Source organism: Microtus ochrogaster, chromosome 2 (assembly GCF_000317375.1).
Source record: "Microtus ochrogaster isolate Prairie Vole_2 chromosome 2, MicOch1.0, whole genome shotgun sequence".
Lineage (NCBI taxonomy): Eukaryota > Metazoa > Chordata > Mammalia > Rodentia > Cricetidae > Microtus > Microtus ochrogaster.
In genome coordinates this window covers 14,261,057-14,279,227 of record NC_022010.1, presented here as the reverse complement: position 1 = coordinate 14,279,227, position 18,171 = coordinate 14,261,057, and the positions used below count along the sequence as shown (strand labels likewise).

At 50.9% G+C, this 18,171-nt stretch overlaps 1 protein-coding gene across 1 annotated transcript in view; it reads left to right on the top strand.

The window, feature by feature from the left end:
• The first annotated feature begins 1,450 nt into the window (after positions 1-1,450).
• Positions 1,451-18,171, top strand: part of Bcl7a (BCL tumor suppressor 7A) — a 35,654-nt gene continuing 18,933 nt past the window's right edge. Inside the window, exons 1-4 of the mRNA XM_005344422.2 lie at positions 1,451-1,698; positions 2,092-2,187; positions 8,683-8,764; positions 13,251-13,347. Coding sequence (XP_005344479.1) covers positions 2,096-2,187; positions 8,683-8,764; positions 13,251-13,347 — 271 coding nt within the window. The 5' untranslated portion in view covers positions 1,451-1,698; positions 2,092-2,095. The remainder of the gene's footprint in view (positions 1,699-2,091; positions 2,188-8,682; positions 8,765-13,250; positions 13,348-18,171) is intronic.

The window sequence follows — 18,171 nt, the reverse complement described above, 5'->3', positions numbered from 1 at the left end:
ATACAGTCTTCTTCCTTGTACACCCGCATCTTTCCACTTAACAAACTTCCAAGCATGTTTAGCGGTGTGGGTATTCCTTTTATTGTTTGTGAATAAATAATCCCATTGTGTGTAAAGACATCCATTCATCAACTGGTATTTGGATTTAAAATTTTCTTACAGTTCAGTGTGTGTGTCTCTATGTGTGTATTTGTGTGTGTGTGTGCATGTATGTAAACATGTGGCAATCAGAACAACTTTGAGGAATCAGGTCTGTCTTTCCCACAACAAGGGTTCTGGCAATTGAACTCCTGTCTTCAGGCTTGGCTGCAAGTGCATTTCCTAAGCCATCTTGCTGACCTGATATGTGGATTTTTAAAGTATATACATATATGTACACACACATATACTCTGTGTGGGAACTGTGGTATAGAATTTATCTAGCACAATGCCTAGCACTAAACAAAAGTTAATTCCTTGGGGCCCAAGCACATATCTGATGGTCAGGCACAGAGGGGGGCAAAAAGAGTTCTGATTTACGGCATATTTTCCCAATCCAGCACTCAGAACAGTGCTGACATAATTGTCCTAATCTTTTGTTTGTGTTGTTTTGGGGACAGATTTCTCTGTTCTGGAACTCACTCTGTGTAGACCAGACTGGCCTTGAACTCACAGAGATCCGCCTGCCTCTAACTTGAGTGCTGAAATTAAAGGGGTGTGCTACTACAACCTGGGTGTTTGATTTTTGTTTTTGAGACAGGGTCTCACTACATAGTCCTGGCTGGACTCAAACTTCTTAAGTTAATCAACCTGGCTTTGAACTCAGATCTGCCTGCTTCTGCCTCCAAGTGCCACCACGCCCGACTATTGTTCTTATTTTTATTTTTCACATTAGGACCGTGTGTGTAAAATGGTAAAGATGATAAGCCTGGGGGAAAGCCCACAGTTTTTTCACTCTCATTTCCCCACTACCTCTCTCTACCACCCCCCACCTCGCAACACCCCCAAACTTTAGGTGAGGTACTTGTAGTCACAGATGAAGTTTATGGCTTCAACCTGGAATTACTCCTTGCCTCAGTTTCCCCATCTGTGAAATGAATGGTGATTAGCCAGTTCCTCTCCAGGCACTGGCTTGCCCACATTAGGTCATCTCTTTTCCCAGCATCCATCTGGGCAAGCATTCGCTCAGTCCAGTCGGTTTAGCCGCAGCTGCACACCCACCTGTCCCTATCCTGATTGACCGCGGTCGATACTGCCACCCAGCTCTGTCCTGGGATGGGGGACAGCTTCTCAAGTCTTTCTGGGTTGGACCAGTCCAGTTTACCTGCTGCTCCCGGTCAGTACACTGTGCTTCCACCAGGAGCCGTTTAAGATTAATTTGTGGTCCTCTAACATAACCCAGGGAGGTTTATCCGTGACTGGGGCAACTTATCTGCAAAGGAAAGAGTCTTGCGACAATGCCAATTGCCACCAGGCTCGGGAACGTTAAACTGCGACCCTAGTTTAAGCATAGTGAGGCAGACATCCTAGCTCGCACATTTCAACAAGGCAGCTAACTGGCCAGAGACCGGCGTCTCCACTCTTCCCAAGATCACGAGTCCGGAACCGCCGCCTCTAACTCTTAGAAGTCAAGCGCCCGACAAGAAACTTGCACGATCGCGCCCGCGGCCACCAACCCAAGACCAGGGCACCCACGGCCTCCAGTCGGCCATCCCCAGGGTGTGTGTCTTGGGGGGAGGGGTTCCCGCCGCACCTGCGGCCTCCGGGGGAGTCCGCGCGCGGGCCGGTCCCGCGTGCCGGGAGGTCGGGGTCACCCCTGATCGTTTCCCGGGGCGAGGTCCCCGCGGTTCCCCGGGGAGGGCGGCGGCACCCGGAGGCCGCACTACTGGCGGCCGCGCCGCTCCCCCTCGCTCTGTGCAGCTGCCGCCCGGCGCTTGCGCACTGGGCCCTGGGCGCGCGGCGGCACCAGGCTTTGTGTGTGCGCGTATGTGTGTGAGTGTGTGTCTGTGCGCGAGTGAGAGAGCGGGCGAGTGTCGCGAGCAGGACCCGGCGGGCGCGCTCCCCCAGCCTCTCTCTCTCTCTCCCTCTCTCCTCTCTCTCCCTCCCCGCCAGAACCATGTCGGGCAGGTCGGTTCGAGCCGAGACCAGGAGCCGGGCCAAAGATGATATCAAGAGGGTCATGGCGGCTATCGAGAAAGTGCGCAAATGGTAAGCCGAGGCGCCTGCTCGCTCGCTCGCTCGCCCCGGCTCGCTGCACCGCGCCGCGGCCGCCAGCCAGCCCGTACCCAGCGCACAGAGCCGCGGGGCGCAGCGGCCCCCGGGCCCGGAGTTGACGAGGACGCGCGGCCCGGGTCACCTGCGCCCCGCGGGGGCTGCGTCCGCTGCCCAGGTGTGCTTGGCGCGGGTCGCCCACCTGGCGCGGTGGCGGCGACAGCGGCGGCGGCCGCGGCGGCGACTGCAACCCGGAGCTCGGGAGAGGGGGGTTCGCAGCCGGCCCCAGAAGCCATTTCGTTTTTTTGTGCAAGTCACATGAAAGCGGCTTCCCGCGCGCCGGGGCCGTGATGCCGGCGGCGGCTGGCAGAGCGAGAGCTCCATTGTGCAGCGCGGAGCGGGCCGCCGTCTTCTCCCGGGGCGGTGCGGCGCCGGAGTCCCCCCCCCTCAACACGCACACACATCCACCCCACGCCCCGACCCGCCCGCAGCTCCCCGCCTCCCAGGCCTTGGCGCCCTCGAGTCTGCGGAGTTTGCAGAGCGCGAGCCGTTTAAATTTAGCGCTTTGGGCAGCCTGGAGCGAGGGCTCCGGGCGAGGAAGGAAGATGGGGGCGAGCGCTGGGAAGGCGGTGGCGCGGATGGGAGCGGGGCACCCATGGCTCCCACCCGCTCCGCGCGGTACCGGGAGCTCGGGGGACGCGATGTTTGCTGCCAGAAGCCAAGTCCTGGGCCGTGTCTGCCTCTCCAAGCTGGAGCTGGTGTTTGTTTTGCGGAGAGAGCGAGCGACCGTTGTTTTTGTTCTCTGCTCTGGGGGAGGAGGAGGGGACCGCGAGATTCGGTGTGGGCCGTGCGTGTTTTTCAAGCTCAAATTAGATCGTGCCCGGCGTGGCCTCGTTATAATTAGTAGGATGGAACATTTTCACGGGCCTCGTCGGGATCTGACTCCGAGGCGGCCCCAGAGGCCAGGCCGGAGGCGCCAGTAGTCCACCACCAGGCTGGGTCAGACTTGTTGAAAACTCCCTGCCCCCAGATTTCAACTTTATTATGTTTTTTTTTTCCTCACGACTTCATTGGGGTCCGAGAGGAAGACGAGCCGCCGCGAGGGTGTTCCCAAGTGTCAGCGGCCGCGGGCTGGTCCTGTCCTTTATAGAAACTGGCCAGGCCCCACTGCAGGCGGTTTCTTTTGGGGGTGTCATTTCATGAGTAACGTCTCTGTTGTTGTTGTTGTCTTTTTTTTTTTTTTAAACACTACTCGGCCTGTCTCAGGTCTGGTGGTGTCACAAGTTAGCTGTCCTTTCAGAGTGAAACCCAACAAAAAAAGGCAAGGAGAAAAATCAATAAAGTCCACGTGCTCCTGGGCCTCCTATGGAAAGGGCTGTCTGCTGATGGCCGGATGCCCGCCGTGGGCTGGGTTTGGCTCCAATGGGACAAAGAATTTTCACAACCGTGAGAAGGGGAGGCTTTCCAAAGTTTCGAGATCCAAGTCCTGGGTGCTGGGAGCTCCCCTGCTGAGCAAGGCTCCCAGTGCCCAACTGGAGCCATTTAAAAATGGCAGAAACAGCTGCAGGCCAAAACACGGAGGAAAACAAGGCAGTGCCCCCTCTCCTGTGGGACTCTCAAGGGAGGGCTGAGGTGGCCCCCCTCCTCTGCCTCAGTCCCGGTGCAAAGAAAGAACTGATAGCTGGGCGTGAGTCTCTTCTGTCTGTCACCGGCCTGGAGGGTAGAAAGGGGCCCATGTAAGCTGTGACAGCTGCGGCTGGGTCTGCCAGCTGCTCCGCAGGGCAGGCAGATGGAGGGATGGGGCTTTCCACCCTGCGGGCCCCAAAGCAGCAGGCCTGGAGGCTTCAGTCCTGGCCGGTTCGCTGCCTGCCAAGCCTGGGATTGGACTGGGGGATGTGGCTGCCTTCTTCCCCATGTTTTGAGGGAATAAGAATATCGTGACCCCTAAGATCCTCAGACTTTGGGATCTCCTGGTTAAGTTTCTACTTCTCTTCCTTGGTGTGACCTTGGGCAGAATATGAAACTGGCTTCTCTCCCTGGCAACCCTGGGATTCTGTGCCCCCTTGTCTTGAACTGTTGGACACAGGCTAGTCTGTGGAGTCTCCAGGGTACACGGGAGCCCTTGTAAATGTCCTTTGTAGAAATTTTGGTTTTGTTTCCCTCCCCGTTTTAACAAAATTGGAGGGGGCTTTCTTGGGGGCAGAATCTGGTCTTTTCTGCCTGTACAACAGTCTGGTGATCAACCCTGAAGGCAATGCTGCTGTTTATTAACTGGCTACCAACCATGCATTTCACCACTGGCTGAGACACGGGGTTGCCAGAATTAGCAAATGAAAATACAGAACACCCAACTAAATTTGAATTTCAGATAAATAGCAAAATGATTGAAAAAAATAATAAACCTTTCTCCCTGGGTGGTCCATGGTTTTGATCACAGCACTTTTGTAGAGGCAGGAGAACCAGGAGTTCAAGGCCAGCCTCAACTACATAGTAAGTTCAAGGCTAGCCTGGGCTACATTCAAGCTTCTCTCAAAAGAAAGCAAAAATAAATGAAATTTTCTGCTGAGATTAGTGCTTTAGTGGTAGAATTTGAGCTTAATATGCACAGGGCTCTAGGTTTTGTCTACAGCCTGTACACACACACACACACACACACACACACACACACTACTTTGTGTAAGTATATTCCATGAAATACACATAATAATAACACGTATTGAAAAGTTATCCGTTTATCTGAAAAATTCAAAATCAACGAGTCATTCTGTGTTTTAACCAGAGGAGAGCTGAGGTGCCTGCCATTGTCTTCAGTCCAAAAGCCTAGGGTAGTGTATCTCCTCACGCAGCCGGCCCTACCCTTCCTTTGCCCTGCAGAAGAAGCCAGTGTGAGCTATGGCCGCTGTACCCACAGTTGGCAGCTGGTTCCTTTCTCTTCTCTGTCTGGTGTCCCGGCAGAGCAGGTTGGTGTGGTGTGAAGTGGCCAGGATATGGCTGAGGGAGAACAAAATGGTTGACCCCTTTTGGGGAAATGGGGCCACTGGGCCAGGCTTAGGAGGCCCAGTAAGAGTGGGAAAGACAGAGAGGTCAGAGCTGCATAGTGGGCATTGGTCCAGCACCTTTCAGCCTTGGCCCAAGGGGTCCTTTCACAAGTTGCCACGAAGGCAGAGTGGCCAGTTTAATGGGGGCTTCCCACCCATCCCTGAGACGGGCCTTCTGAGGGACACCCAGACCTACCTGATGAGGATGAGGACAGGTCTTCCAAGGTGACAAAGACTAGTCCCATAGTGGATGTAAAAAGATAGATTTAGAGCTCTTTGGAGTCATTGGGGACCCCTGGGGCACACTGTGGTTTACCTTGACCTTGAGAATCTAGAGATGGATTCCTGTGATTTATGGAAGAGCCTGAGCTGGGGAAGAACTTTGGAGCTAGAGTCCCACATCTGGTGCTTCCTTGCATCCTTTTAATCGCAGGAGCTTGATTCTGGTAGACAGGGGAGGAAAACTGGTTTTCGGGGGCCATTGAGGCAGGGGGACTCCGGCTCCATGCTGAGTAGTTTTGTGGCTAAGTTGAGGTGCAGCCTGGTGGTCAGTGTGAATGTCTCCCGGATGGTGAGAGGTGGTTGCTGGGAGGGAGCCAATGTGTGTCATCTGGAGCAAGCTGTGCCTTCCAGGGGCATGTGGGCCCCAGATCATGTTTCGAGAGTAGCCAAAAATCTGAATTTTTATGGCTCCCTCTTTCTTTCATTCTTTTCTGCTTTGGTAATTGAGTCAACCCCCCACCCCCCACCCCCAGACGGGTTTCTGTGTAGCTTTGGAGCCTGTCCTGGAACTAGCTCTTGTAGACCAGGTTGGTCCTGAACTCGGAGATCCGCCTACCTCTGCCTCCCAACTGCTGAGATTAAAGGTATGCGCCACCACTAGCTTTGAGGTCAGACAAGACTTGCCTCTTGGCCAATTGCTTGCTGCCCTTGCTGTAAGGTAATGGGAATTGTCTAATCCCCCATGGGAGCAGCCAGCTGTGTGGTCCCCCAATGATGGGCTTGAGACAGTGCCTTTGTGAAGCTCTGTCTGTCTGTCTGGTTTCCTGGGAGACCAAGGGCCAAATCCCAGGTCAGAGGTCAAAGGTCAATCCCAAGGTCAGATCCCCCCCCCCTTTTTTTTTTGTACACAAGTTTGCTCTGTGTAGCCCTGGCTGTCCTGGAACTCTATCTGTAGACCAGACTGGCTTCAAACTCACAGAGATCTGCCTGCCTCTGCCTCCCGAGTGCTGGGGTTGTTTAAAAAAATTCTTTTTTATTTTATTTATTTTGTGTCTGTGCTTGTGCACAAGAGGGGGGGAGCACTCACATGTCCACGATGTACATGTGGAGGTGGAGGAGTAGGTCCTCTCCTTCCACCGGGTCAGTTCTGAGGACCTAACTCAGGCCACCTCACCAGCCCCTGTTATTATTACTACTTATTGTTATGATCGGTCTCACTATGGAGCTTAGAGTCCCCTGGGACCTACTAGAGTCATCAGGCCTCAGCCTCCCAAGAGCTGGGATCTCAGGTGGCTAGAATTGTGCACCATCACACCCAGCTCCCAAGGTCAAGTCTTGGATGCCTGCCTCTATTCCAAGGCGCCGTCAGTGTCCTCACCTCGTAATAGTGCTGCAGACTGTTTTCTCTCTGGGGTGACCAGCTTGGGAAGAAGGACCCGGTGTGCAGCCGGTGGCCTACAACATAGCCAGATAACTTCAGACATTCACCCTGGTTCCTGTCATCTTGGGAGGCTCAGAGCTCAGGCGTGCTTTTCAACCTGAAGCATGGCTTTTGTGTTATGAGTTAATTGCGTAAATAAAAAAAATTTTTTTTTAATATACTCCAACTTTGAATTGCTTGATTTATACTAAGGCTCAGCCCAAGGAAGCTAGTCAAGGGTTTGTGAGCGCTGACTTTGGCCTTTTGATTCTAGAAGCTTCTGTCCCCAGGTGGTCTCTAGGATAGTCCAGGCAGCAGAACAGCAGAAGGTGGACTCTGGCGTCACAACCTACATTCACTCTTTGTTCTCCCAGTTTTGTCTGTGTGACCTTGGCCGTGGGAAAAGTTGCTGGGCTACTTGTTTCCTCACCCACAAGACGAGTTTTTTTTTTTTTTTTTGTGGTCTGAGAAAGGAGAGGGGGAGGGGTCCCAGAGCTTGGCCTCTCTCTTGTCACCGACCTTGATCCTGGGAGGGGGGGGGGCCTTCCCTCCAGGTACCTTCTGGGTAGAGAGTGAAAGCTTGGGCCTGTGGCTTGTGCGCTCTGCCCCCCAGGAGGCAGGAGAGGGATGGATGCCCAAGGAGCATGGGCAGGGCCTGACAGTGGTGCCAAGAGTTTGGATTCACCCCCTTCATCTGTCAAGTGGGAAGGTGATTTCTGCTGCCACACGTGGCCTTGTGATGTTGTGTTTAGCACATGGAAGCTACCAGAAATGGTCTCCTTTAATGATAAAGGCCAGGCCATAGCTGACGGGGACTTGGAGACCTGGGTAGGCAGAGTTTGTGAATGAAGGTGTATGGTTTGGTTAACACACATACATGTGTGTGCACACACGCATGCACACTGCTGCCCGAAGCCTCAGTAGTGACATGACGGAGACTGTCATGTGTCACGGTAGCGTACGAGGGAAGATATAGGTAAAGTTTGGGTGGAGAAGCCAAAGTCCTCACACTGCCTAGGTAGCAGTGGGACTTTTGCAGCTATGCCTTTGTCTGACCCTGATCTCTCATCTCATTGTGGGTCCCTCGGATCAGCTGGGTTCCTTTCTGAACACCATGAAACTTCAGGCTGCCTCCCTGAGATGACCAAGCGGGAGCCCAGACAGTTGGAGTTCAAACCCCACCTGTGCCTCTGGTGACTCTTCCCAAGTTGTGCCTGTCCCCGCCCAGGTACATGGCCTCTGACTATTTAGAGCAGTAATAGCCCAGCAAATGGCAGTGGCTCAGAGAGGGCATAGTTGTTATCCTTGATGAAACCCGTCGCCCCCTTTCCGTTCTCACGGCCTGTAATTGTCTCCTCCCTATCTGTACACCTGTGTCTCTCTTAGCTGGGCACTTGGATCCTGTCCTGGGAAAATTTAGAACCCGGGTGACCAGGAGTCCATGGTCCATGTGGAGTCTCACCTGAAGGATAGGTGCAAGGATTTGTCCCCACAAGGCCAGGCTCGGCCTGCCTCTCAACGCCCCCTCCCCATGCTCCTAAACTGTTGTGAAGGGAAGATGATCGGAGGGCAGGGCCATTGCTTGCTGTCTGGGTTCTGAGAGAGTAGGCAAAGAGGCTTGCTAAAGCCAAGGGCCCCAGCCACCAGGGGTGGAACTGGGATTCCAGCCATATCTCTGTGATCAAACCTTGTTGTCTTAGCCCCTGGGCTACACAGACAACTCTTTGTAGCTGTGATCTCTGTCACCTTCCACCCACTAGCAGAGTCCGGTCCAAAGCCCCCTGGTTACGGGCTCTTCCTCATTCCCTGCAGGGAGAAGAAATGGGTGACTGTTGGCGACACGTCCCTACGAATCTACAAGTGGGTTCCTGTGACGGAGCCAAAAGTTGATGACGTGAGTACATAGGGCTGTTGTGTCTTCCTTCCCTACCCAGGGTGGCCTCCATGCTGCAGGGAGAAGAGACTGTCTGACTCTCTCCACTGGCCTGGGGACCCAAAGCCGAACTGCTTGGAAGGCACAGAGCCCAGCCTAGGCCTAGAGAGCCCCCTGGACCTGTGTCATCGGTCCCTACAGTCGTACCCCAGATTAGAATAGGGTGGGGCACAGGGACTGTCCCCTGAAGGTTGTCCTCTGTGTTAAGAGTGTAGGTGAAGCCACACTTTTATTTTGGGTGTGCTCCCCCTAGGACCCTGTGCACTATGGGTAGGAGCAGGCAGTGTGGTACCCAGCTATATCAAGCCTCTGCCTTCACTGTGACCCCATCCTGAACACCCATCCATCTGCCATGCTTCATACTATCGTCTTTCACTTGCTATCTTTTCAAATCTCTTTACATGATCTCTAAGAGACACAGCCACTTCCCCAAAGTTACACAATTATGTCAAAACGGAGACTCAAACTCAAGTCTCTCTGATTTTGACATGTGTGTGTTCGCTGTTCCTCAAGCACCTTCTAACGGTTGGGGCTGTTGGTGGAGCAGGAGTAAGAGAGCCTGCTATAGGGATGCCTGCCTGCACCACCCCCTAGAAGGGCTACAGGCAGGTTAAGTGAGGCAGGTGGGACGGAGCTGGCCGTGGTGACCATGCTGGGTCCTGGAGAAGGATACTTGCAGGCAGCCAACCCACTTCCCACCCCAAAAGGCCTTTGTCCTACCGGCCCTCTCCATGCCCACTCCTGCCCAGGATACCCACACTTAATGCCCTCCTCTGAGAAGATGAGAGCTTGGCCCCAGCTGCTTCTGGGAGCAACATGGCTGTGGTTGATAAGTTTTGTTATGGGTCAGCAACTACCTCAGTAAAGATAGAGGCTAAGCTTCCCTCACAAGGGGCTTGCCCCTATGACCCATCTTCAGTAACCGCTGAGATCACATGCTCACGGGGAGTCAGGGACTGATACTGGCCTGGGAACTTAGGTGATTGGCAACCTTTCTCATTTTGACCTGGGTTTCTGAAGCCACCAAGGTCCCTCTTACCATAAAGGGACCAAGGCTTGGCCCATCCTCACGTAAGTGGACAAAGGGCAGGTTGGTCCTAGTCCTTGGAGGCAGTTCCTGCCTCCAGCCCATCATTAGGTGGTGTAGAAATGATGGCTGTTATCTGAGGAGATGTGGTCCCTGCTCTCAAGGAATTTCTAATCTTGCTGAGGGCAGATAATTATAGAATAGCAGGAAACAGTCATCAGGGAAGTGCCAAGTGGAATATGATCAAGGGGGCCGTGGGGAGGATGGGACAGCTCCCAGCTGGGCAAAGAACCCTGGCTGACCTGCGAGGCTGGGTGCATCACCTCACCGGGGCCCTCTGCCCTCTTCCTTGTGCAGTAGAGGAGTCACGCCAAGCTTGTGGTTTCTGTACCCAGAATGTGCACTGTGTCGCCTGGAGAATACTTAGCATAGTGTTCCTGAAATGCTGAGGCCCTTTCACCTCTGAGCCATTCAGGAGTGTGCTGCCTAACCCTCTTCTAGGGCTGAGCAATTGGGTGAGATGCAGATTCCTGGGCCCAACCCCAGACAGCTCTCTGAAGGTTAAACCAGGAATCTGCATGGCGGTGGGGGAAGGGTCAACTTTAAGGTTTTAGAATACTCAGGAGCTGGGCAGTGGTGGCCCTCGTCTTTAATCCTAGCACTTGGGAGGCAGAGGCAGGCAGATCTCTGAGTTCAAAGCCAGCCTGGTCTACATAGCTAGTTTCTGGACAGCCAGACTGGACAGTCAATCTCAAAAAACCAAAATTGAAAAGAAAAATAGATAAAAATAATCAATTAGGACTTGGTTATACCATCTTTCTCAAAACAGCGTTTTTTGAAGTTTTTATTTTCTAATAAGAAAAACAGGTGTCAAAATTCAAATGTTATTTTCTTTTTATTTATTTTATGTGTGTGTGTGTGTGCGCGCATTCATTTGTGTACCATGGCACATGAGTGAAAGTTAGGACAACTTGAGGGGATCAGTTCTCTCTACCATGTCCTAGGGATGCAGCTTAGGTCCTGGGGCTTGGCAGTAAGTGCCCATACTGCTGAGCCATCTCTTCAGCTTCTGTTATAAATTCTAGCCGAGGAATTTGAATGACTATGGCCCTGCTAACTCTGAATCTGAAGTGTACATTTTGACTTTCATTGTTTCATCATATATATGTATGTATGTATGTATACGTATATGTATATATACACATATGTATGTATATATATTGAGACAAGGTCTTGCTCTGGAGCCCACGCTGGTCTTGAATTCTCTCTCTCTCCTCCTGCCTCTGTCATGCAAGGATTACAGGCTGAAGTGCATTCTTTGGAAGAGTGAATTTTTGCTTTGAGGGTATAGCTCCATGGTAGAATATTTGCCTAACATGCATGAGGCTCTGTGTTTCTTCATGCCACAGGATGCTGGGATCAGAAGTATCTACAATGGCTCAGTAGTAGGGACACTTGCCACCATGCCTGACAACCTGAGTTTGATCCCTGAAACTCACATAGTAGAATGAGAGACCCAATTCCTGAAAGTTTCCTCTGATCTTCACATATGCACTATGCAACCCCCCCCACATACACACTTCACACATGCATTCATGTTAAATAAATATAATGTAAAAGTTAGTAATTCTATAACATTTTCATCAGTACCTGTTAGCAGTCGCTCCCCATGCCACCAGGAATCATATATATGTTCTGCCTCTGTTCATTTGTACTTTAAGTGTTACTTTAAAAGAAAGTTACTTCTTTCTTTTTTTTTATTTTTTTTTTTTGGTTTTTTGTTGAAATAAGAGCGGCGGGGGCTGTTCCCAGGCAGCCTGCCGCCCGCACGGCTAGCTTAGCTTATGCCCCAAAATAATTACACAGAAACTGTATTCTTTTAATCACTGCCTGACCCATTAGTTCCAGCCTCTTATTGGCTAGCTCTTACATATTGATCTAACCCATTTCTATTAATCTGTGCAGCCCACAAGCTGGCTTACCAGGAATGATCTTAACCTGCGTCTGTCTGGCGTGGGAGAACCATGGCGACTCACTGACTCAGCTTCTTTCTCCCAGCATCCTGTTCTGTTTTCTCCGCCTACTTAAGGGCTGGCCTATGAAATGGGCCTAGGCAGTTTCTTTATTAATAAGAAATCACTCCCACATCAGTTTTTCGAGACAGGGTTTCTCTGTGGCTTTGGAGCCTGTCCTGGAACTAGCTCTGTAGACCAGGCTTGTCTCGAACTCACAGAGATCCGCCTGCCTCTGCCTCCCAAGTGCTGGGATTAAAGGAGTGCGCCACCACCGCCTGGCAGTTACTTATTTCTTATGTGCATGAATATTTTGTCTGCATGTGTGTATGTGCACCCCATACATGCAGTTCCCGCAGAGACCAGAAGAGGGCATTGGATCTCCTAGAACTAGAGTTATAGATGGTTGTGAGACACTATATGGGTGCTGGGAACTAAACCTGGGTCCTCTGTAGAAGCACCCAGGTCCTTAACAGCTGGGTCATCTCTTCAGCCCTATTTAAATATTAATTTTGCAGCATATCTCTTCCTGAGTCTGCCTTTTGCCCTGCCTGCACATACCCTCTCTTGAGTTTACATCCCCATTGGCACCCGTGCAACCACTTTGTGTTTATCCTTCCAGAAGCACACATACATAGAGTCCCCTCAGCACACCCCAACAGTGCTGGCAGCTGCACACATAGATACAGCCCCTCAGCACACCCCAACAGTGCTGGCAGCTGCTTGCTTTGCTCCTTTTTGTCTAGGGGATATTGAGGTATCTTAACATGTTTGTGCCTCACGGATCTTTCTGATTAAAATCCAAAGAGAGCTGCCTTTGTGTATGTATTGTTACATTGATTGATCAGAATGTCCATGATTTATTTTAGGAGTGTTTTACCATCACTCATAGAAACCTAAATGATTCTGTTCCCTTGAGCCGTAGGTGTGGCTCACCTTCTGAGTACTTATCTAGTACATGTGAGGACCAGGTTTAATCCCCAGCACCCCCAAAGCATCCCTCTCCATTTCCCACTGCCTCTTTGAGTTCTCCATCCTTCCCAACACTTTGAGAATGGCAGCCCTGGGGTTCAAGACCATCCATGGCCGTACCTGCTCCGGCCAGCATGAGGGTGACCATGACCATTCCCGTAGTTTCTCCTTCTAGATGAAGTTTCCTCTAGGCAGAGTGTTTGCCTGGCAGCAGGTGACAGCCCTGAAGACAGGTGAGATTATCTTTCAGAATCCCCTCAAGGTGGGCACAGAACACCTTGTGGGCCACATTCAAATGCGGGCAAAGACAACCTGCCAAGGCTTGGGGGCTCTGACTGCTTGATGCAATTAAATATTCATGCCACTCCCTGGGGCCGCTTGCGTGCACACACACGAATATGACTGACTGGGTCTCTGCTCCATTTTTCTCCTCTAGAAAAACAAGAATAAAAAGAAAGGCAAGGATGAGAAGTGTGGCTCGGAGGTGACCACTCCAGAGAACAGCTCGTCACCAGGGATGATGGACATGCACGGTGAGTCTCGCCACAGCTGGTCTCCCTGCCCGGGCCTCACGAAGCCCATACTTGTGTTTTTGTTTCTCTAGCAGGTTTGTTCACATTCCAGGCAAAGGGTAGGAGGGCTGAGCAAGACTGCCAGGCCCCTGTGCCAAGGAGGAGCCATTTCTTTCCCTGGCATACCTAGCCAAGAAAGAAAACAGAAGCATAGAAATCACACCCTCTCCTCACCCAAGGGCACAGTCTCACAGATATCCCAGCAGCCCTGCCCACCCAGGAAGACTTGGGGGTGTGGCATGCCAGACCCACAACTGTATTTCCCATTCTCCATTTTGCTTTGCTCTTAGGACACTCCAGGATGGGTTTTTGAGTAGTCTGTGGTCACCAGGAACCTGGGCACTGCCCTCTCTTAACAGCCTAACTTCCTTGGCTGTCTGATTTTAGAAGTTATGTGTGTCTGTTCCCTCCTTCGTGGTGAGGCTGAGTCCGTGATGTAGCCAGTCTCCCATTTTCACCCTGTCTGTCTGTCTGGTTCTCTCACCATATTGAGAGGAAAGGTTCAAATTACAGTCCTATGGCTCCATGAAGTGTCCATAAAATGCCCACACCTTACAGCCAAGCCAAAGCACAGGATGTGCACAGCCTGACCTGAAAGGCTTTCTCCCCTCTTGGCTGCCCATCCCTACAAAGAGAGCCACCATAGACATTCAAACCTGAGTTTTCCATTGTTGTGACAAAATGCTTGAGATGATGCAGTTTGGAAGGTGAAGGGTTTATCTGGGCCTGTGGCATCAGAGGGCTTAGTCCATACAGTTTATGCCATTGTCCGGGGATAGCTGGTGGGCTAGCACATCGTGATGGAAGCAGCGAGATAGAGAAAGCTGCTGGCCCAAGAGGAAGAGGAGCAGGCATCCTTGGAGATGCATGCCTATAACCAGTACTCTGGAGGTAGAGACGGGAAGACCACTACAAGTCTGGGACAATCTGAGCTACCTAGTGAATTCTAGGCTAGCCTGGACTATGGCGTTGTAAAACAGTATCTCAAAACTAAGGGGGTCAAGGGGACCCCTTCAGTGGCCAAAAGATCTCCCCCAGATTCCACCTCTTAAAGTTTCTACCGCCTCCCAGCTGCGCCAAGCTGAGGATTTAGCCTTTAACACATGGGCCTTTGGGGACATTTAAGATTCAAACTATAGCAGCTTTTGATATTTATAAATCAGAAAGCCTTCTTTGCTCTTGTTTGAGAAGTCAGGTGTTATTGTGCTAAAAGCAGCTGGCTATGGCAGAAACAGCTGTCATCCCTTAAGGGACGCGGATGCTCTAGCCTGCCTGGACAGCCCCAGGCTGGCCCCATCCTACCAGAGTTTACAGGTTTACAGTGCTTATCACCCTCCCCTCCTTTCTTCTCCCCTCCCCTCCCTGCTCTTTCTGGTCTCCTTAGTTTGTTTACTTGTTTTTTTTTTGTTTTTTTTTTTTTGTTTTTTCGAGACAGGGTTTCTCTGTGGCTTTGGAGCCTGTCCTGAAACTAGCTCTGTAGACCAGGCTGGTCTCGAACTCACAGAGATCCGCCTGCCTCTGCCTCCCAAGTGCTGGGATTAAAGGCGTGCGACACCACCGCCCGGCTTTACTTGTTTTGTTTTGTCTTGTTTTTTTAAAGAACAGTGTCTCATTGTTTTAGCCCAGGCTGGCCCAGAACTCACTGTGTAGAGTAGGCTTACTTACATCTTACCACCTCTGCCTCCCAACTATTGGGATTTAAACCATATACCACCACACCCGGGTACATTTATTTATTTATATGTGCGCATGCCATAGCACACATGTGGAAATCAGAGGATGACCTGTGGGAGTCATATCTCTCCCTCCACCATGTGGGTCCCAAGGACTAATGGTGGCAAGCGCTTTTATCTACTGAGCCATTTTTCCAACCCCGTATTGTGAGTTGTTTTGTTATTTGTTTTGGAGACAGTGTCTTACTGTATATATATAGCCCAAGCTGGTCTAAAATTTATTATGTAGCCCAGGCTGTCCTTGGACTTGTGGTAATCTTCTTGTCTCTGCCTCCCAGGTGCTGGATACTGGATATGCATCCAGCTTTTGATCTTAATTTTTTTTTTTTGTTTTTGTTTTTGTTTTTCGAGACAGGGTTTCTCTGTGGTTTTGGAGCCTGTCCTGGAACTAGCTCTTGTAGACCAGGCTGGTCTTGAACTCACAGAGATCTGCCTGCCTCTGCCTCCCAAGTGCTGGGATTAAAGGTGTGCGCCACCACCGCCCGGCTTTTGATCTTAATTTTAATGTTTTTACTTTTGAAGTTTTTTATTGCATTTATTTATTCTGTGTGTGAGTCGGGGAGACATGTAAACTGTCATGTTAGAGGACCTTCTCTCCTTCCACCAAGTAGGTTCCAGGACTCAAACTCAGGTCATCAAGCCTGGTTTACCCACTTAACACCTTTACCCACTGAGCCATCTCAACGGCCCCTGCATGTGTGTATACTGTTGGCCACTCTAAACCTTTTGTACAACAAGCTGGCATCCAGTAGATCAGTTGAAGTCAAAAGGGAGTGGTGGCGCAATTAAGTCTGGTACACTTGTGTCTTAGGGTTACTATTGCTATGGTAAACACATGACAGAAGCAAGCTGGGGAGGAAAGGGTTTATTCAGCTTCCATTTCCATATTGCTGTTTATCGTTGAAGGAAATCAGGACAGGAACTTAAACAGAGCAGGAACCTGGAGGCAGGAGCTGATGCAGAGGCCATGGAGGGTGCTGCTTACTGGCTTGCTCCTCCTAGCTTGCTTAGCCTGTTTATAGAACCCAGAACCACCAGCTCAGGGGTGGCGCCACCCACAGTGGGCTGAGTCCTCCCACATCAGTCACTAATTAAGAAGATGCTTCACAGGCTTCCAGACTCGTGGGGACACTTTCTCAATTGGGGTTCCCTTCCCACAAAAGACTCTAACCTGTGTCAAGTTGGCATAAAATTATCCAGCATGCCTCATTGACCCAAACTAATCATCCTGGATTCCCAGTCCCTGGCACCTAATCGAGGAGACTTGTGTCTTAGTGGCTTGGTTTCGTAAAACCACAAGAGTTTTGCTGCCAGTCAATGAGTAAAGAAAGACCCGCTGAGTACAGTGGCACAGGTCTCTAGCTGTCCAGAGATGGAGCCGGAGGGATCAGGAGTTCGAGGACAACCTGAGCTACATGAGACTCCGTTTCAAAGACAAAACAAAGCAAAAAATACTTACCTGATATGCACAAAGCTCTGGGTCCTGTCCCTAGCTCTGTGAAAGCTGGGTTTAGGGGTACAGATCTGTAATCCCAGAAGTTCAAGGTCACCATCTGATCAGTACCAAGCTCAAGGCTAGAATTCATCTTCTCAGGGTGAGATATGGGCTATGGCCCAGTTCCCTGGCAGCCCTTCTCTGACTTTCCCGCCTCCCCTAACTGTGTCACCTTGAGTTAGTGATGTAACCCCTAGCCTTCTGATTGATGTTAACGTGTAGAATGTAATAGCAATGGCTGCTTCATGAAGTCTTCGTGGGAATTAGATGAGACAATCTCTGAAGAGCCTTGGCATGTTAACAGCTACCATGTATGAAGCCATCACAATGTGCCAAGCGTCTGGTAACAAGACACATCTCACAGATGAAGAGCTAAGGCTCAGAGAAGGGATGTCACCTTGCCCTATTAGCAAGCTGATAACTTCCAGTGCTAAAGTTGACTTAGGAGAGCCTTTGTGGGCAGAATCTAGACTTGCTGCTTGGACTGGTGCGGAAAGAACTGGCTCCTGGACATAAGCAACATATCCACCTTCTCCCATCATTTCCACTGTAGCTCAGAGCAGCCGAGGCCAAGGCAGGGGTGAGCAAGCATGAAAGCCTGGGGACAGATGCAGGCCTGGCAAGAGTGTTCTAGGAGACTGGGGAAGGGGCCCAGCAGGAGCTGTGGCGGTCACCCTCACTGCTGTCTGTTGTCTAGAGTTAGCCATGTCAGCTGTGGATCCGGTTCCCAGGCCAGGCTCCAGCATCTGCCTGGTTAGACATTAATGCTTACTATCATTTATTAACAGAATTTTCATCACACATGCATTTGGGCCTTGACCTAGGAAAATTCAGACTTTCTTAAAGGTAAATGAGGAGAGCACATATTTTTCAAGTCAAGAATTCACAAGAGAGTGCTTTTATGTAACCAGCATTCCAGAGTATAGTTAAATGAGACCAGCCGAGCTTTGTGAGTGCCTGGTGCTCCCTCCAGGTGGAGGTAACAGAGAGCGGGGTTGAGCCTTGGTCCACATCAGGTGAGAGGCCGGGTGGTGGTGGCGCACGCCTTTAATCCCAGCACTTGTGAGGCAGAGGCAGGCGGATCTCTGTGAGTTCGAGGCCAGCCTGGTCTACAAGAGCTAGTTCCAGGACAGGAACCAAAAAGCTACAGAGAAACCCTGTCTCGAAAATCCAAAAAAAAAAAAAGAAAAAAAGAAAAGAAATACCACATCAGGTGGGAGGCACACATCTGTAATCCCAGCACCGGAGAGATAGAAAGAGGATAATCAGGAGTTCAAGGTCATCCTAGATGTAAGGGCAAGTTTGAGGCCAGCCTGAGTTACAGGAGACTCTGTCTTAAAAAAAAAAAAAAAGAAAACCAAAAAACCAGATAGATCTGAGGGATCACTTCTCCCATCTGTAAAAATTTTGGTAGCAATACCAGGTAGGTAGGTGCCCATCAGTATGTTGATTAAATGTGGTGCCTGGGCATCACACTGCACCTGTAGTCCCCCTGGGCATCACACTGCACCTGTAGTCCCCCTGGGCATCACACTGCACCTGTAGTCCCCCTGGGCA